Source organism: Dromiciops gliroides, chromosome 5 (assembly GCF_019393635.1).
Source record: "Dromiciops gliroides isolate mDroGli1 chromosome 5, mDroGli1.pri, whole genome shotgun sequence".
NCBI classification, from domain to species: Eukaryota; Metazoa; Chordata; class Mammalia; order Microbiotheria; family Microbiotheriidae; genus Dromiciops; species Dromiciops gliroides.
This window is the reverse complement of record NC_057865.1, coordinates 155651284-155672956: the sequence shown is the minus strand read 5'-3', so window position 1 is coordinate 155672956 and position 21673 is coordinate 155651284. Positions and strand designations below refer to the sequence as shown.

At 34.1% G+C, this 21673-nt stretch overlaps 1 protein-coding gene across 4 annotated transcripts in view; it reads left to right on the top strand.

Annotated features, from left to right (window-relative positions):
• CACNA2D1 (calcium voltage-gated channel auxiliary subunit alpha2delta 1) overlaps positions 1-21673 on the top strand; it is a 720406-nt gene that overhangs the window by 448155 nt on the left and 250578 nt on the right. For all 4 annotated transcript variants that reach the window (XM_043965811.1, XM_043965813.1, XM_043965810.1 and 1 more), the window contains exon 6: positions 13055-13184. In XM_043965811.1, the coding sequence (XP_043821746.1) occupies positions 13055-13184 (130 nt within the window). The remainder of the gene's footprint in view (positions 1-13054; positions 13185-21673) is intronic.

The following is a 21673-nucleotide window of genomic DNA, read 5'->3' as shown; positions in this document are numbered from 1 at the left end:
CCAGGCTTCAGATTCTAGAAATCAAAACATTCTCATTTTCATTATCGGTATACTTTTTATCCTTTTTTTTACCCATTTTGATATGCTTCCCAGGCTAATCTTATAACATTTATGTCTGGTTCTTGAGGAAAGTGTTTTTTGTCTTTTAATCTTTACCCACTAGACCACCAAATATGGTGAGAATTATAGACAAAAGAAATCATAGAAGTGAGTTACTGATAGCGAATGTGGTTCAAAGGTTGGATTCATACTGCTTCCTTTCATAAACAATATTAAAAAGCTGAAATGAGCTTCAAAATACTACCTTTGTTCTCTATTTTCCTGTATACAGATGATTAGGTGGCATAGAATGCTTTTAGGATCTTATCCAGAACCAGTGTGTCTAGAGCAGAAAACCTGCTTTTGTGTAATGGTAAATTAATTTAATTTGTATATGGAGCTGAAGGAAATTATTTTGGTAAACAAACAGAACATAGAGGGGCAGCTGGGTGGTGCAGTGGATAAAGCACCAGCCTTGGATTCAGGAAGACCTGAGTACAAACCTGGCCTCAGACACTTGACACTTACTAGCTGTGTGACCCTGGGTAAGTCACTTAACCCTCATTGCCCAGCAAAAAACAAAAACAACCCCCCCCCCCCAAAAAAAAGAACATAGAGAGCAAATTTGGAAAGATTAATACCACATTAGAATTATTTGAGGGGTTTTGGGGGTTTTTTTTGGTGAGGCAATTGGGGTTAAGTGACTTGCCCAGGGTCACAAAGCTAGTAAGTGTCAAGTGTCTGAGGCTGGATTTGAACTCAGGTCCTCCTGAATCCAGGGCTGGTGCTCTATCCACTGTGCCACCTAGCTGCCCCTGAGGTTTTTTAATCTCCCATGAGTCAAGAAACTCGAATTTAGAGTCCCTTAAGCAGCCAATTGATTCTCTAATGACTTGGATACATTGTATTTTCAGTGATAGTTAGCTGTATCATAATATATTTCAGGTAAAGAACAGAATGGATTATGCATACAATGGGAGCTGTAAGCTCAAAATGTGTGTTTGGTGAAGAAACACTTAAGATTTCATTATTTTTATGAAATTAACTCAGTTGTACATACTTCCAAAGGGAGTATCATGAACAACTGACATTATTTTTCTCTTTAACACTAAATTATTAATTTTAATAGTTAATTAATACATTAGTTACATCTAGATCAGACATGATAAGTACAATTATGCTTTAGAGATATTCGGTTAAATTTTATGTTCAAATAAATAGTGTGTTGTAATTTAAGTATACAAGCATCTTTATAAAGAGGGGATTGTTCCTAAATATTATTTAATGGCAATAATATTTAGGCTTATTAAATTCACTAGGAGATACATATCTATGTATCTAAGTGTGTGTATCTATGTGCATATGTATGTATGTATAAGCATACAAATCATAGATAATCATGTAGGTAATTATACTCTAGGAAAGATTTGTTTTAAACTATTTCTCTTTATGTTTTAAATACTTTCTCCTATGATTTATGCTAGTTCAACTCCACTGAAAATTATTCAGTAGAGTGTGTCCTGAGGAATATTGTGCTTTGCATCCATATTATATTTGTGGTTTTTTTAGTTATGCTTAAATGTGGGGGTGGGTTTGGTCCTAGTTCAATGTAGCTGGTAAAGTGGCCAACAGAATCTAGTTTACTTTTACTTCATATTTAGAATGCTCTGAGTTTGTCTTCATTTTAAGATAGTCACACAAATAACAAATTAACACAGTATTTCACTTAGTTTGAATTTATTGTAGTATGATACTTTATTCTCACAATATGCAATTTTAAAGGTTTGATATATTTTGTTTTTATAAAATAGAGGTTACTCTCCCTTCATTAGAATCTCCTTGTAACAAAATAAGAGAGTTAAATAAAATGATAGTGACATCATTTCCAAGCACATGTAACATTTCACATGGTAGAGGTTGGGAAGGAGAGAAAATAGATTTCATTTTAAAACATCATGAAATTTTATGTAGCACATATTTAATCAAAAAATCTCCCTCATTCCAGTTACGTCTTCCTTCCCTCAAAGTGGGCATAATATTTTTGGTCAGTTGTAGCTCACAGCTTCTCTGTGACTTTAAACAGCATTAATGGGTTTTTGGCAAAACTGACTTCTTTGATCTCATATTCCATTAAAAATTTAATTGTTCCTATTTATATAGGACTTAAGTTTCTTTTTTTGAGGAATCATAGTGTAGGAGATAGAATGCTAAACTTCAAGTCAGGTAAACTGGTGTTCAAATCTGGCTTCTGACACTATCTAGCCATATGACCTTGGACAAATCATGAAACCTTTCTGAGCATCACTTTCTTTATCTGTAAAATGGAGATAATCACATCTGTATTATTTATCTCACATATTTATTGTGAAGCTCTTATTAGATTGTGTATGCAAAACACTTTGTAAACTTTAAAATAGTAAATGTCATTTGCTATTGTCCCATGATGAATTTGCTTTAACAAGTCATTTCAGTTTTTTACCAGACTTTTCTTATGCTTCAAGTAATGTTGGGATAATGAACTATCAGCTTTGTTATATGTCCACCAGATGGCAGGACTATTTAGAGAAAATCTCTTGTTTATTCACTCCATACCCTTGAGACTTAAAATTCAATTTATTTGAAATGTTCTATTTTTCACCTAGAATTTTAACCATATGCACTGCAACTGACATACATCAATTAAAACCAGAATTAACAGGACAGGGAAAACAGCTGTTGGTAGTAGTATTGTTATATACATGACTATTATGTAGACTTTCAATGTAAAATGAATACATGAATATAGAATATAAGGCATTTAAAATGGTATTTTCTTTACTGCATCTGCTAGTAAGTATATTTTACCATAGAAAGTGTTATGATGTGGGTAGTATTGTATTCCATTTCAATATTAGTGGTGGGAAATGTTAACTACTTCAAAGGGTAAGAGGGCATAGGCAGATGGGTTTAGCAATCTCAATTTTTGTCATTTGGTTTATTAGTCACTGGATCTGTGCGTTAGTATTTACATTTTTGTAGTCCTATATCTCATTATGGAATGAAATACTTTGGTCCTTGTTAAAGGAATTAGGGATCTCAACTAATGCATGAAAGAAATATTAAAGGGGGTAGTAGGATTATGGGGGTGCTATGCTTCTCGCTGTTAACACGTTCAACTTTCTTATGGACAGATTTGTCCAGGTCACTCTTCTGCTCAAAATCCAACTGCTTCATTTTTATAAATAAGGAAACTGAACCTCAGAGATCTCAAGGGTTTAGCCCATTTCACATAATTAGGAAACAGCAGACCCTGCATCTAAGCACAAGTCTTAGGATTCCAAATCTGTCATTCTGTCCCCTGCCCCATGCTGCTTTTCAATAATTCATTCTGAGTTACACTCCAGGCTGCCTGTTGTCTTGGGGGGACAAAGACTCAATCATTGGTGTTGGTTTTAAAATCCTTAAGAATAAAAGATCCTTTATAGGAAAGCTGAGAGGGTAAAATAATTAGCATCTTTGAGTAATTAAAGTGTGCCACTGGAAGTGTTTAAAAAGCCCACTTTGAAAAATAAGGAACAGGACAAACTAAGAAGAAAATAACCTGTGAAAAAAATAATGCATGAAATTTGTGCCATGTATTTTAAGTTTCAAAATTTCAAGGGATGTTATTTCCTTCTTTAAATTTATTACCAATATTGTGAGGGTTGTACATATTTTTTTTATTATTTTCCAATTCAGTTAAATTCATGACATATTAAAATTTAATGGCCCACAACATAACTAGGAGCTATGGGAAAACCTACAGTCAATAAAATATAATCTCTGCCCTCAAGGAGTTTATAATCTAAAAAAGCAGAAAAGGTATAAAAACAAATAATTGTAATATGAAGGAGAATGGGATAAAATATTAAAAACACAGAGATGTAAAAACTGAGAGGACAAAAACATCACTTTGGGCTGGGGGAAATCACCAAATCAAAGAATCTCATAACGATAAGGATCTTAGAGACAACCTTGTTTAGATTGTATGTGACCAAGAATGCCCACTATATTATCTTCAGGAAGTGGTTATTACCCTTTATTTGAGGAACTCCAATGAAGGTGAATACATTGACATTTCTTAAGCCCCTGGTATGTTCCAAGGCAGCTACATGGATAGAGTGTCAGGTCTGGAGTCAGGAAAACTCATCTTCCTGAGTTCAGATTTGGCCTCAGACTCCTACTAGCTGCGTGACATTGGGCAAGTCACTTCACCGTGTTTACTAAAGTTTCCTCATCTTTAAAAATGAACTGGAGGGGGGCAGCTAGGTGGCAAAGTGGATAAAGTACTGGCCCTGGATTCAAAAGGACCTGAGTTCAAATTCAGCCTCAGACACTTGACACTTGCTAGCTGAGTGACCCTGGGTAAGTCACTTAACCCTCATTGCCCCACCCACAAAAAAATGAACTGAAGAAGGAAAGGGTCATAAATTCTGAGCTGAGCTTTTCATGTATTACATCATACTGCCTCTCGTGAAAAATATATACAAAACAAATATCAGGAAATTTATAGCAGAGTCTCTAGCTTCTGGGGGCGGGGGATGGTGAGGAATGGTTTAAAGTAAGAACATAGTGTTTGTAGTAATCTTTGATAATATTTTCAAGAGAGAAAGGGAGATTAAGTGGTACATTCCACATGCAAGGAGGGTACCACCTGTGCAAATATATGAAAATTGGAGGTGAAATGGCATGTGTCAGGAACAGATGGGAGATGGAATGTCATGTGTGAGCAAAACAGCAAGGTGGCCAGTTTGACCAGACCATAGAATATATTTTAGAGAATGTTGTTGTTCAGTTGTTTCCATTGTGACTGACTCTTCTTGACTCCACTTGGGGTTTTCTTGGCTAAGATGCTATAATGATTTGTCATGTCCTTCTCTGGCTCATTTTGCAGATGAGGAAACTGAGGCAAACACCACCTGTAGGGAATTTAGATGCCATCAAATTCAAACCCCTCATGTTACATATGAGGAAACCTAGACACATGATAGTTTCCGAGGGTCATGTCGCTACTTAGTGTATGAAGCAAGATTTAAACCCAGGTCTTCCTGATGCCAAGTCCCATTCTTTCTCCACTGTGCCATGCTACTCTACATAACTGCTGCAGCTAGGTGGCAAGTAGATAAAGGTTTGGGTCTGAAGTCAGGAAGACTCATCTTTTTGAGTTCAAATCTGGCCTCACACCCTTAGTATCTGTGTGAACCAGTTTACATCAGTTTCCTCATCTGTAAAATGAGCTAGAGAAGGAAATGGCAAACCATTACTCCAGGATCTTTGTCAAGGAAACATCAAATGGGGTCATGAAGAGTCAGTCACAACGGAAACAACAGAACAACAACAAAGTTTCCTACATCTATTAATTTATGAGTAACACATATTGGCAAATGCCAACCAAGGGAATTTATACTTTATCCTAGAGGTAACAGGAAGCCACTGTAATTTATTAGCCAAGGAGTAACATGACCAGATTTATATCAGGAAAATAGGTATGTGGAACAAAAGTTGGAGAGCAGAGAGTACTGAGACAGAGAGGCAAATTAGGAGACTCCACATAAATGGCAAAGAGGGCTTGAATGAACATCATGAATATAAAAATGAAGAGAATAAAATGAATGCAAAAGATGTGGAAGAGACTTGACAAGTCTCAAACAATTATTTACTATGTAAGGGAGTAAACTGAGGATGATTTGAGTTTTGGAAGCTCAGTAACTAGAAGGATGGTAGTGCCCTTGACAAAAAAAAGGGGGGGGTGTAGTTCTTTAGAGCAGTGAGTTTGAGGGAAAAGATAATGACTTCTGCTTTGACTGTGTTTGAACTTGAGATGCTTACAGGGCATCTGATAAGAAATGTTCAAGTGGTGATCTAATTAGTGATATGGGACCAGAAAAGAGGATAGAGAACAGGGGTGTATATATTAATCGAGGATTAATATGCATAGAGATGATTGAACTCATTAGAGCTTAAGAGGTTATCAAATAAACATACAAAGTGACATAAGAGAATCCATAACAGCATCCAGATAGGGAGCATGATATAGATAGATGATGATCCAGCAAAAAAGACTGAGCGCTTGGTATGATAGGGAGGAGGAGGGGGCAGCTAGGTGGCACAGTGGATAAAGTACCTGCCTTGGATTCAGGAGGACCTGAGTTCAAACCCAGCCTCAGACACTTGACACTTGCTAGCTGTGTGACCCTGGGCAAGTCACTTTACCCCAAATACCTCACCAAAACCAAAACAAAACAACAACAAAAAATCGATGGAAATGTTTGGGGCAGCTAGGTGGCAGAGTGGATAAAGCACTGGTCTTGGATTCAGGAGGACCTAAGTTCAAATTCAGCCTCAGACACTTGACACTTAACTAGCTGTGTGACCCTGAGCAAGTCACTTAACCCTCATTGCCCTGAAAAAAAAAAGATAGGAGGAGAATGGTGTCACAAAAGCCCAGAGAGGAGAGAATACCCACAAGGAAAAGGGTGGCCACCAGTGTCAGATCTAGCAGACAGGTAGAGAAGCATGAGTCCTGAGAAAAGACTTTAAGATTTGACAATTAAGAAAATTGTTTGGAACTTTGGAAAGACCAGTCCCAGTTAAATGATGAAGCCAAAAGCCAAAATGAAACTTGAGTGAGCAGAGATGAAAGGAGAGGCAATGTAGGTAGACAGTTTGTTCTAGGAGTCTGGCTGTGAAAGAAAGGAAAAATGTTTAATGATAGCTTAGTCCTAGGCATGTTTGTAGGAAGCAGGGAAATGATCTACTTACAGTTACTGAGAGACTGAATATTAGAAAATGGAGAAGGGAAGAAAAAGGAATAAGGTTTTATACAGCACCTACAATATTCTGGGCACTGTGCTAAATGCGTTTTACAAATATTTTCTTATTAAATTCTCCTAAGAACCCTTCTTGGTAAGTGCTGTTATCCCCAGTTTACTGCAAAAGTTGAGGGTAAAAGAGACATGCCAAGGGTTGCACAGCTAATAAGTGTCTGAGGCCACATTTAAACTCAAATCTTCCTATATCCAGGCCCAGCACTAAATCCAACCACCAGATGCCTCATGGGGATTAGAGTTCGGGTGATTATGGGATCAATCTATCAAAAATGAAGGGGATGGAATCCAAGGTAAAGTTAAGTAGTTGGCCTTGGTGAGAAAATGGACCATCTCTCTTTCAGAAGGCAGAATAAAGGAAGAAAGAGTAGAGTTTAATACTTAGAATTGTTGCTCAGTGGTTTTTCGTAACATCCAACTCTCTGTGATGATATTCTGGGTTTTCTTGGCAAAGATACTGGATTGGTTTGCCACATCTTCCTTTAGCTCATTTTACAGATTAGGAAACTGAGGCAAACAAGGTTAAGTGACTTGCCCAGGATCACAGCAAGTGTCCATGGGCAGATTTGAATTCAGAAAGTTGTCTTTCTGACATAGAATTAAATATCAACAAATTATCTGTTTAATTGAAAGATGTCAACCTAGACTTAACAATTTACCAGAAACTCGGAATATTCACACTCTGCAAGGTGATTTTTCCTAAATTTAGGTATTGTTAGTTTCTATTATCTCTTCTCAAATTTTGCTTTCTATAAGTATGATACTTAGTAAATTACATATATTATTTAACTTTTCTTTGCATAGGTAGAATTATAGAAAATATCTGTATATCCTGTTGAATTTCCTAATGTACTTGCATGTGATGCAGATGTCAGAGATATGTTATATCCACTTGAGGTTCTCCTGGAACAGTTGCTGAAAATGTGGTTAGATTTGGAGAGCCTCTTGTTTGGGATTCCATGTAAACTGCTATAAAACTATTCTCTAACCTGTTGTAATTGCTGCTGGGAATTGGTACCTCACATCAATTCTCCTGTGATGGTTACTGTCTAGTTTTTAATTTTGTCGAAGATACTTTTGATTCTTGTATAATTATACATCACAGATTCTCCTATTATCTGGGATGGAAGTTAAATACCAGCCTCTCAGAATTAAAAAGGACCTTGGAGCACACACACTGAAACCTTTATCCAATAAATACATGAAATCCCTCTTTAGTCCAAGCAAAGAGAAGAGCTATTTCTTCCTGGGGAAAAAAAAAAGGAGAAGAAGAAGAAGAAGAGAAGGAGAAAGTAAAAGGGGCAGAAAAAAATAAGAAGGAAGACAAAAGGGGGGAGGATAAAATTAAAGGAAGTTTTAAAATATCTATTGTAATGCACCATTATGGTAAATGTCTTAAAGAATTAATAGAGATTCCTAAAACTCTCCAAAAGACTATATTGCAATGGTCTCTGTAACATGAAGGGAACAAAAACTTTGAAGAAAAGGTTTCCTTTCTTTGAATTTTCAAATTAATAATTGTGTAAATAAAATTGTGTGCCATGATAGGATATCATGTAGTCTGTTGATGATTACCATTCATGTCATAATCTATATATAATGGATAATGATAACCATCAGTATATTGTTTAATAGGAGATTTGCCCAAATTGGCATTTCTGATAGCAGCCTAGTGATTTCACTATTTAATGGGTAAAAAAAAAAATCTACACAGAACATATTTTGTGTTTAGTTTTTTAATTGTCATTTTAAAACAAAAACACCTCATTAGTTGAAGTTAGTCACAGAGGTCAAATTTATATCTAAAAAAATAAATGAGTATTGATTTTGTTGTTGTTCTATCTCTAGCCCTCCTCCCTTTCCACCTTCCTTCTACTGAGAATTTTTAACTGGCTATCTCAAAAACAAAAGAAAAATCATTTCATTTGAAAATTTCTTTTTTCAAGTTATATTTTATTATGATTTATTTTAGCTTTCCATTTTAAGGTGTGTATATATATATATATGAACATATTTACTGTATATGGAAATTACTCTATATTAAATGGTAACTTTTGATGATTAATGGAAATATTATGATGGAAGTGTAGATTATGTTTATATCAAAGCAGCAGGACCATTGAGAAATTAGTAGATTTTTTTCTCAGCTGTAAAATGATACCTGAGTGGCCAACAATTACCTTTTCACTCAATCTGCCAAATGAAGTATAAAGACTAGATTTAGTCACCTGTGTAGGCTTGACTGTATCAAATATAAAGTTGAAAGTCTTTGAGTGTCTTTTTTCATATTAATTCACTGAGAAATAGAAATATATATTAGTTCAATTAACATTTTAAGCACTGTGATATAGGGAATATGTTGTTGAAAAATGATATAGCCCCTACTTTCAAGGAACTTACTATGTAATGGAGGAGAATCAATACGAACTTGGGTATTGAGAAGCAGATATGTTAGTATGTGATATATACATATATGTGTGAGATATAAGTATAATATTATCAAATTTACTAATAAGTATCCTGCAAAGTAGAATGTGATAAAGCATAGTAGATATGCAGAAAAAGTAATATTGGAAGGGCTACTGAAAAAATGTTAAAACAATGAAGTTTATAAAACATTTCATGTTATTTTTCCCATTGTGAGGTAGTGTGGCATAGCAAATAGAGAGTAAATAGTGTTCAAATATTATCTAATAATTAATTTGAAGATTCCTTTCTTAAATTGAGAGGGGGGAAATGGAAAATAATTATCCTATGCATTTCCCTACCTTATCAGCCCATCTTCATTAAAAAGTAAAAATGACTTCTTTGTTTAATATTCTCCACCAAGTATAAATAATATTAAGATTTCAGAGTGTTTGACAAGAGGCATACACATAGCTTATTATGTAAATATTGTTTCTTTATCTATTAACTAAATATACTTGAGAAAGGTAATTTTTTTTATTTGTTACCTAAATATTATTAAGGAGAAACTAAAATATTTTCTTCCATTTTATTTAAAAGGAAACCAACCATTTTGGCTTTAGATAGATGTAGTGCTCAGAAAACAGAGATTAGGGGAAAACCAAATTGTTCTACTTCAAAAGAAATGACATAGGGGAAAGAGGAAAAGAACACCTTTTTATAGAAGAAATACATTTTAAGAACCCCCTCTCACAAGCACTCAGTTTCCACTGTGCTTACTGGAACTCATGCTATTATGTGAAATGGAATAGATTGGGACATGCAGTAGGGGGTTACCTTCCTAAGGTTTTTACCAATATATAATGCCATCTGGACCTGGGGGTTGTTTCTGCATCCATGTGGTTTTACTACAGTTGGCAGTTAACATTGCTGCTTTTTTCCTGCATAAAAATCCCAAAAATGAAACTTTTAAAAAGGTGTGCCCATACTGACAAAACCTTATATATTTTTTTTATATTTTGCAGTTTACTCAACAGCTGGAAATAGGCATATTGTAGTACACTCCTAAAAAGCCATGAAACATAAACTCTTAATTATTAATTTTTATTTGAATATATCAGTAGGATTCTCTGGGTTTTTTTAATAATCAGTAAACTGCATTGAATACAAAGCAACATAGATCTTTGCAATGAATACCATGTGATTTTAAATAGTTCAAAATAATAATAAATATGTTTAGTTAATAACTTTTCCTTTTATGGTTATTGTCATAAGATTTAAAAGTAAGACCCATGAAAGCCAGGGAGCAAGCATTAGTGAATAAAAATAGAATTTGATCCAGTAGTGTATACTTGTATGCATGCATGCATATATGTGTATATTTGTGTGTATGTATGTACAAATATATATGTGTATATGTATAGATACAAATTTATATTTGCCACATACATACACACATAGATTGTATAAATACATGTGTATGTATGTATGTATACATATGTGTGTATGTTTGTGTGTAGGTGGCAAGAATAGGTTGCAGCATCCCTTGACCTGACAAATTAAAAAAAAAAAAATAAGTGATGTAGATATTTGTGATGGTTTTTAAAAAATGCTAAGCATGGACTTTTTAAGAACAAATTAAACTTGAAACTTAGAAATAATTATTGGAATACTTTTTGAGGCAAGAATTGAATAATTAAGTTCAGCCAGTGGGGGGTAAATGTTACTTATATGAATATTTTAAGGATTGTATGTTTATCAATATGGGTAATCCTTTTCTACTGAAGCTCAAAGCCTCTCTCTATCTTTTAGTAAGTGGTCTTCATTTGCTAGTATGGCCTAAATAATTCATCACTTATCAGCGCTTCAAAATGTTGAAAGATCCTATTGTATTCCCTCTAAGTGTTGCTATTCCAGGCTAAACGTTAACATACACAAATATTGCAAAAGATACAACATTTCACCTATGTTAGTACCCCATGCTTTGACAAAGATAGCAACTCCTAATGACTCAGTAGATACTCTTTATAAGTTGTTATTGAAAAAATTAAATTAAATTAAAATCATCATCTCATAGCCATCTGTCTAATGATGAATCTCCATGAATTTAGCAAGGCTAGTCTTCAAATGGTGAAATATAGACTCTATCTCTGAGACATATTTGAATCTTTTCTAGCTCAGTACAACCCTTCTAGAACTTGGATTCTATTAGCAAAGCCTCTGGAAAGTCAAGGTCCTTTCCATGACATAAAAAGGCATAAGAGTATGTCAATGAAACACACAAATAATAAAAACCCCATCAAAGTTGTGAGTGGTTTATATGCTATCTATTCATTAAATAGAAAATCTACCATGACTTTTCATTATATTCAAATTGTTCTATGTACTTAAATCTATGCTTGTATAAAATATTGGAAAATTTTATACTTTTCATCATTGTGGAATAAACTCCATTTTGCTTATTACTAAGATTTTACTGTATATATGTGTGTATGACAGAAGAGAAATCACCTTATTTATTAGATTCCCCATTTTTCTGTTAATATGTGTTAGTCATTTATTTTTAATGTGATAGGATTTACTGGTGCTCAAGAATAAATGATAGTGTGTGAATATCATAAGCACCCTCAATTTTGCAGTGCTATATCACAAGAATCCAAATCAAACTAATACTTCATTTACTGGCACCTGAAATCAAAGGGTTATACGTAACTTTCTTTCTATCCTTCCCCTCGTTGTTGTCTGTCTTTGCTTGTCACTGCCTCCATCTCTCTCATCTTTCTGTGTTTCTTAAGAAAATGCTACACCAAAGTCTCCTGTGTATCTACATACCACTTATTCTTTTCATTCATGTAATAATAGCACAGATAATGTCTTATAATAATATTTGAGAAGAGAAATGAAAGGCAACAACTACTTAGGGCAAGAAAAATTGGTCTAGAACTTTATTTTGAAGAAATGGTAAGATATTTTGCTGACTATTAGGAGTAGGTAACAATATAATTGAATAATCAAAGGAAAGTTTGAATAGATGGAAAGTTAATCTTCACTTTCATTCTCTTGTGCCATTATTGATCCAGTTTTGGCTCCTGCCTTAGGAGACAAATTGCTTGAGGTTAGACTTTAATTGTATTCACATTTGCAAGGGATTTCTTATTCACGGTATATAAACTTCTTGGATACAAACTTTTTAGAATACAAAGCTGAACTTCATGTAGATAGATTTAAAATGAAATGGACCTAAAATTGCAATTTACCTGTGTATATGGAAGTCTCATGTGATTATATTTTCCAAATTAATTTCTGTATTACTGGATAATGATTCTATTACTAAAATGCATAGTTATATATTCCCTATATACAGGATATTCCAAAAGCATCCCAAAAGCTTTTATAGCTTTCAAATTTAGCCTAATATTTTTGGGGACACTATATATGTGTGTGCTTATGTTTGGGTGTGATACACACAGATACATACACATAGATACACTCTTTATACTTCATGTGAGAAAGATTTTATTTACACATTTATTTGTGATAGAATGTGGTGAGTGTAATATAGCAAGAATATAAAGTTGAGGGAGTCTATGTAAGTTAGCAATCTTCTGAGGGAAGATATGCATAGTATTATTCATGAATCTTCATTGTGTAATATTTTTTATAACATTAAAATGTGTTATACATTTATGGAATATGAAAGCATGTGAATAGCTGTATTAGGATGGGTTGTAATACTTCTTCTTTATCTATCATTCTTCATAAAGTTTGAAAGAAATGAGAGTGAGCCAGACAGCCAGAGAATCAAACCTGTTTTTGTTGAAGATGCCGTCTTTCGAAGACAAACATCCTACCAGCATGCTGCGGTCCACATTCCCACTGACATATATGAGGGCTGTAAGTAGAATGATACAAATATTCACTGGATAGTTATGATATCACGTCTGTTATGCAGTCCATATTTTAAAGGAATATAAATTAGGTTCTGTGATATTAGATGAGAGAAAAGACATGTTAAACATACGCAGATCATCACTGTATTCTTGGATATAACCGTTAGGCTTGTGGTCCCAGTGACCTAAATTCATAATTAAAGGTAATGGGATCTACCTCAGACATATTACTTGGAAGGTAAGACATCAGGTAGGAGATGGGGGTCATTGTTATGACTTCATTTTCCCATTTATTTATTTTTAAAATCTATTTATTGTTATTCATTCATTCACTTATTCATTAGTTCATTCATTCATTCAGCTACTTCCTTATTTAATCCAAAATTGTTTTTGTCCTTCTGCCACACATGGTATACCTAGTACAGTAGCATGTGCAAGGTTCAAGTTGAATATAAAAAGATGTTATTTTGTTGTATTTGTACATTCTGGGGTCATTTCATTTTTGCTGAGATTTCCTTCTACATCTCTTTAAACTTCTGTTAATCTAATTTCCCCCAACAGCAAACAATCTATTTCCAAAATCATTTAGGGATTTTGTGCTGCCTAACTTTAAGTATTCTTGTTTTGTTTCAGTAGTTCAGCAATAATGAGGGGAAAGTATATCTCTATTTTACTGGAGGATAGTGTCCTGATAGGATGTTTCTTTGACCCTTCTTTGATGGTCTTTCTGGAGATACTGCTTGGTAATTTTAGCATAAGGCCCACATTCTAGCTTTGATACTGAGGGCTTTTAGCTGCCCCAGATGCCATCCTGAAAAAACATTATAATGAGAAATAGCAAGACTTTTGCTATACTATCTTAGAAGCCCCCTTTAAAGTTGAACTTAAAAATGCTTATATGTTCTTTCTTTTGCCATGGAAAACTGAGAGTTTGCATTGTTCATTTCAAGACTGGAAACTAAAATCTATTTGACTGGCATAACAAGTTTTTGTTTTTGTTTCTCCACAGAAACAAGTTACTAGTTGGAAACTATGCCTGGCTCTATATTGTATTTGTTCTTTGCTTTTTTCTAACCGATATAATAGTCAGTTGATAAAAAATTATTAAGCACTCACTCTGTATTAGTGTAATTTACATTGATTTTGGCATAATTTAACCAAGTATCTCATGCTGTTTTGGTGGGAAAATATCAATGAATCAATGAATTAATATCATATATTATGCACTCATTATGTGCCAAGCACCATGCTAATAACTAGGAATAAAAACATAAAATTATAAATTCTGTTATCTCAAGGAGCATAGGGTCTAATTGAGGAAGACACATGAAGGAGAGTTAATGTGAAGGGTGAATGGAAAGACTTTATGGTCCTAACAGTTCAGGAACAGGGCAAATAACAAGACTGAAGAGTCCTTTGGATGCAATGGGGTGTCTGCCTCACTGGAGTGGCCAACCACCACACTATCAGGAAGGGAAATGAGGCATACCGGTCAGGGCAAAGAAGAGATTTTGGTTTTCTTCTGGTTGAGGAGGGAATGGGGATTCATTGGTTGGCTGAGAAGATAAAGGAGAACGATGCATTTGGCAGGAAAGTTGGGGGTAGGGAGTGAAAGTTGGTCCACAATTTTTGCCAATTCCATCTGAGGAAATATGGGCTAGATGATAATACATTTAGCTGAATTGAGAACTTTTTTGAATGACTGGACCTAAAAAGTGCTAATGACAAAGTCAGCTTGGAAGAAAATATTCAGTGTAGTATCCTAGGAATCTATGCTGCTCACTATCTTTATGTCTCACTTGAATAATGGTATATATGACATAATTATCAGATTTTCAGACAACACAAACTGGAAGGGCTGGCTATTTCATTGTATAATAAGAAAAGGTAGAGTTTATATGATCTTTTAATGCTTTACATATTATCACAGTTGAACAGATTAAAAAATATCTTGATAGACTAGAACACTGGGACTATATCTTATAAAATGAAATTCAATATGTTAAGGGCTGTTAAACCTGGTTTTCACATAAGACCCAAGTCTTATGCTCACATTCAAAAAAGGTCAGCTACAAGATAGGGGAGGTATAAATCAGATAAAAATTTGTTTGAAGAAAGAACTTGGATATGTCAGCCAAGAAATTACAGCTAAATGGCATAAGACAGTGTAACTATTGGAATGATGCCACCTGCTGGAGACTTACTGTAGAAAAGCTCCACCATGAGGCGAAGGTCTCTGAGGGCAAGACCATGCATCTTTTCTTTGGCGTCAGGAAGTGATGTTTGCTTGTGGGAGGAAGAATGGGGAGCCTGGCGCTCTGACTCACTCTCTTTTGTGTGGACTCTGGTGGAGAGTGGAGCTAGGAATGCTGTCTCCCTTTAATAGATAGAAGAATCTGGGCTTTTCTCTCTCTCTTTACCAAATTCTTATTCTCCTTAATAAATGCTTAAAAATCTAACTCTTGCTAAAGCTTATAATTTATTGGCGACCACTCATTGGATATTTTAGGCAGTATAGCCAGAATTTTAGCCTTTACAACAGGGAGTCAAGAAGACCTGAGTTCAAAAACTCTCTCAGTTGCTTACTAGTTACATAACCTTTACCAATTTACTTAACCCTTTCCAACTTCAGTTTCGTTATCTGAGTATGCTAATGAAACCCATTTCAAAGGGTTGTTGTGAAGATCAAATGTTGTTTTAAGATATATCACTTCATAAACCTTAGAGATTTATAAATGTTAGCTGTTTAGAAAAAGAACCTTATGAAATCTTAGTGTCTTTTAAACAAACCATGGTGTCAAGGACTAGGGGTATGATAGTTATAGATATGTTGTGTTTGTGCCATATTTGGAATATTGTATTTAGTTTGGCATGTCACATTTTATAAAGGTCATCATTGATCTAAAGAGTACCACTAGAGTGTAATGAGGATGGTAAAGTACCTGAAGTTTCTGCCTTATCATAATCACCTATAGAACTTAGAGATGTATAACCTGAAAAGGATGCAGCTAGTTGGCAGCTAGGTGGATTGAGTGCTAGGCCTGGAGTCAGGATGATTCATCTTCATGAGTACAAATCTAGCCTCAGACATTTACTAGCTGTGTGATCCTGGGCAAGTCACTTAACCCTGTTTGCCTCAGTTTCCTCTTCTGTAAAATGAACTGAAGAAGGAAAGGGCAAACCTATCTTTGCCCAAATAGGGTCACAAAGAGTCAGACAGGACTGAAACAACTAAATAAGAAAACCAAAAAAGAGAAAACAGGACAAACATGATATATGTCTAAGTTTTTGTAGCACTGACATTTGAAAGATGAAATGGATTTATTTTGTTTGGTCATATTAATGGGTAGAAGTGAGAAATTGAAGATCAATGTCAGGAACAAGATTTTAATAATTAGTTCTATTCCAAACTGTAATGGGTTTCCTTGGCAGATCACACCTCCTTCATAAAAGGTCTTTAAGCAAAAACTAGGTGACTACTTACCAGGCATGTGGAAGAGGAGATTCTTATTCAGGTATATTTTGGAATAAAAAATCTCAGAGATCTTTCCCAGCTTTTTTCAGTGATTCTGAGTCTGAGCTTTTTGAAACAGTGCACAACAGATGGGTAGGCAAAAATAAAAAAAATCATTGTAAATATATTCCATTGTTGTACTGATAGTCGGCACATGTATTGTGGTGGGAAAGACTTTGAAGCTTTATTCCTGTTATTACAATTATCTGAGATTTTCTTAAACACCCCCTCTGGCACTAGATGTATGAGACAGCATTATTGAGTCCTCAATAAGAGTGAGAAGGAACCTCTATGAAAATCTCATCTAATACAGAAAGTGGAAACAAAACCTCAGTTGGCCTTCAGAGAATATGAATCCCAAAGCCTTCATTTTTAATAAGAAAACTAAATAGTAATATCTGCCCCAGCATTTTCCACTGAACCAAATCTAATACTGAAATACTACTCAATCAGCGAATCAAGACGGATTGATTACATTGTACCTATTATGCGCTAGACACTGTACTTAGTGCTAGAGATATAAAGACTAAAATGAAACAGTCCCTTCTCTAAAGGAACTTACATTTTAACAGGGCAACAATAAGTACAGAGTGAAGTATATGCAAGAATATATACATCCGTCACTCCCCCCCCCCAAAAAAAAAAAAGTAATTATGGGAAGAAGGCAGGCCTTTGAAGCTAGGGTAGTAATTAAACATATAGAACGAGGTGGCTAAGCTGAGTTTTGAAGGAAATCAGTGGTTCCAAAAGATTAAGGTGAGGAAGGATATCATTGTGGCCATAGGGATGAGCATTGCAAAGGAACAAAGGAAATATTTTTTCAGTATTACAGGGTCTATCTAGATCATGGTACTTACTAGCTACTTATACCCAGTGGGACCCTTGACTTGAAGTTGCCTGTTTGAACATTCTAACACTTTAATTTTAGAAAGCTTTTAAAGCAGTTACATCTTCTGACAAAAAGCAGGTCTTCCAGGCCTACTTTCTTTGCTGCCTCAAGATGTTAGATGTGCCTCAAGGCACAAAGGGTGCTTTGAGTCCTGTGGAGAAGAATAGCACCCAGGCACTGGGATACAAGGTGAAATAGGAAGATAGTCAACAGGTACCTGTTTAGCACTTACTCTATATCAGGCATTCTGCTAAACTCTGGGAATAGAAATACAGTGATCCCTTCCACATCATAGGGGTTAAGGGCATGGTGACCCTGCGATCTGGAAAATCCATGTAAAAATTTTTGACCCTCCCTTTGTATCAGAGAAGAAGTCTGAATTTTGTCCTTTTTCTTTTATGTGGTGTTTAGAATATCTTATTGTAAAATGTGAGTTAAGAATTTTGGTCATAGGATATAATATACAATACGATACATATATTTTATGCATTTCTGAGTTTCTAAGTTTTTTCTTTGTTATATCATCTGCAGCTTCTGCAAAATTGTCTGTCCCCACTCCCACCCCACAAATCCCATTTAATTTCTTATGCCGACCTATGATACATTGAAACTGCAATGAGGAAAATCACAATGTGGAAGGGATAACTGTACAAGTCAAAAGAAAGTCCCTGCCCTCAAGGAGTTTACATTATATTGGGGGGAGAGAATATATAAAATGAAGCTAAAAAGGGAATGAAAATGAAAGTTCTCATCTCTGATAGAGAAGTCCTGAATCTTAACTAATGAGAAATGAGGACTGCATTTGATATTGCCACTAATCATCCCTAGGTGGTTTATAGCAAGGACAATTGGTTTCAGAAACAATAAGGCATCCTAGTTACAGAAAATGCACAGGTCTTGAGTTTACAATGATTGATTTTCAAATGAACTAAAGTTTCTTTGGCTAGAATATGAATTTATTTCACCAAGTTCACAATCCACCATTCTTTTCTCCTTGCCTACATTTGCATTGTGTAGAATTAGAACATATTCCTCTTACTTAATATGTTATAATTTCCCCCACCCACCTCTTCATCTTCCCCTCAGAATTATTCTGATTCTCTCTCTGGTGAACAGTCTTCCACCAGGTAATTTTAAAGATTTTCTTTTGGACCTTTTTAGTCCAAACATTAACCATTTTAGTGTTGTTAATTCAATTAAACAAATATTTATAAAGAACCTGTGATGTGTAGGACACTGGGAGAAATGCAGGTATAGGCAAGAGAAGATATGGAGAGTATCTTCAGCTGGTCACAGCCACATTGCATTAATGAGGGGAAAGTGTTTTGTTTTGTTTTGAAATTACAAATTAGTATTTGATTTAATATCCCTGTTGCCCCTCTATCCCTTTTGAAGGTCTTTCTGAAGCTTTTGCCTAGTTCTTTAATTCTAACAAAAAATGCACACACTGATCTGGTGATGACTGGATACTGCGCCAGATGAATATAATAATCCATTAACCATTTGTTGCTTAACAAAAAATATTTTGGAGAAAGCTTTCCTTTCAGCCTGGAGCACTAAAAACTCTTGAAATTTTCTAAAAATAAAAAATAGAACCCATTCAATAAGAAACATGATCTACAAAATTATTACAGCCCATGCCATTCATCATTTATTGAAAGTTTCTTTTCTTCAGAATAAGTTAGTTGAGGAAACAATAATCCTTCAAGTATGAAGAGGGGCATGGCATATCAAAAAAGCACTGTGTTAAATGTTTTGCAGAATAAAAATGTGCATTGAAGCTCAATAAGAAGAGAGTAAATTTTATGATGTCCTAAAGCATACATGACACCCACTTTTAAATGTCTGAAGAATTGTGGAGGAAGGGGGGAATAGAAGGGGGTGTTTTGGATGCTCTCTTTAGTTCCATTTAGCTTAATTCTGAATTCTTTATATTCTCCTGAAATCTCATCAGCTAGAAGAAGACCTTGTCTGACCTGCACTCCTTTAAAATTCACATCCAACGTTACGTGCTGCATCTGCAAATGACACAGAAATGAAATCAGAAATGTCAATAGAATCAGTCAAATTTCATAATTATTGGTATTCTACAGGCATGGCATTAGAACAATTCAGGTTTAAAGGATTATTCAGGGATTCTGACTTTAATAAATGTGAAAATGTACTTTAATTGAAGGATTTAATTGAAGGATTAAAGTGAAGAAAACAGCTCCCTCCTTTAGTTAGAAGAGCATCCGCAGTTCAGTACTAAATTTGTTATAGGAAATCTCATGCTCTGGATGACTATTAAAAGGGAAAAAAATTCCATGCTCTGAAATGTCGTTTTCAGGCATAATCATATTTAAAGTATTTGAATATTTTATTGAATTGAAAAATACATAGATTTTTAAGATATTGGTTGTATGGATTTCTGAGAATTTCATTGGCAGATACATTTAAATGAATGCTCATAAGGTTCATCTGCTATTTCAGAGATCTAACATTTCTACTTTAATGTAGGTTCAGGAATAAAGTACTTGAAAACCAGGTGAATTTCATGTGAGCTTATGTCATAAAAATTTATTATTGAGTAATTTAAAATATTAATGATATGACTTTTACTCTGTAGTTTGCTTTCAACTTTTTCCAGTTTAAAATTGATTTTGAAATCAGTGGCCAGAGGTAGTATAAGTTTTCAGAGCCTGTGTACAACACCATGTATTAATCACAAGATGGTAGAAGGTTAACTAATATTATACTGTTACAAATAAATATAAACAGAATAAATCAATGATATTATATTATCAGTATACTAATAACAAGTATTTAGGACTTGTTTTATGTAAATAATATATAATAATATTAATAAAACAAATTTCTACTTTGAAGTAGACAAAAGAAAATTAATTGTAATTGCAGTTTTAATATATAACTTAACTAAAGTTTAGAATAGATATATAAGGAATATATGGTTACATGTGATAAATTTCCAAATATTACTTATGATTCCCAAATATTTAAATTTAGGGAGTTTGTGATCTGTAGATATTATTTAGCCATTATTTGTTTATATGATACAAAATAAAATTCAAACCATAGCTTAAATGTAAATCTTAGCTTTGAGTAGCAATTTTAGCTTCTAACTTTAATTAATCTATTTTTTCTTTAATGCAGTTGTGCTAGGCTAAATGTTTAAAGTCATCTTTTGACATGTTTTATATTAATCAAGTAAAAAGTATAATTTCACATTCAATTTGTAATTAAAATGAATAAAGTCATGGCTTTGATTGTTAAGTATTTTATTGACAAGCCTATTTAGATATTAAAAAACAATTCTATGTTTAGAAGACAATTTACTTTAAATCATTTTTATTACCTGGTTTATGACTCATTGACAGTTTTTTCATTATCTGTTATATATTACATGTTATACTGATGAAGACAAAGAATTTACCTTTATTACATCATGTAATCATGTTATCAGGAATACATTTGCAAAATAGATTTTGGAAAATCCCTTCAGAACACTGGTTGAGGTTGATCAGATATTAGAAACTGAATGCCATTTACTCTTCAATAACTCACCAATCACTCAATCCATTAAAAAGCACTTATTTGTCCCGTACTATGTACTAGGCTCTGTGCTCACATATATCCATTGAAATATTCCAATCTCATGGTAGCTCTCAGTACCAACTATGCATCTCTTTCACTGTATTCGAGAGAGAAATTTTTTTTTTATATTCATAGGGACATCTCTCCCTTCCAGTGGATAATCTTATTCTTTTAAATGTTAATTAGCCATGTAGCTAAAGGAATGTGATACTATAGGAATGAAATTTGAAGACTGAAAATCCCTAATTATCTAGATAAAAACTTATTTGAAAGAAATGTTGGTCATAAGAAATTCATAATTCTTTTGAGGTTACCTGTCACATTTGATGTTAGTGAGGTGAATTACTTAAATGGTGACTTTTTTTTACCTTATAACCAGAGTCTTCTTTATGAAATTCTTTTTCAAAAAGCATAGAAATTGACTATATCTGTGATCTCATTGATTCAAAAATATTATCCTCCAAAAGTACTTTATTTATTTCTCCCTTTGTTCTGT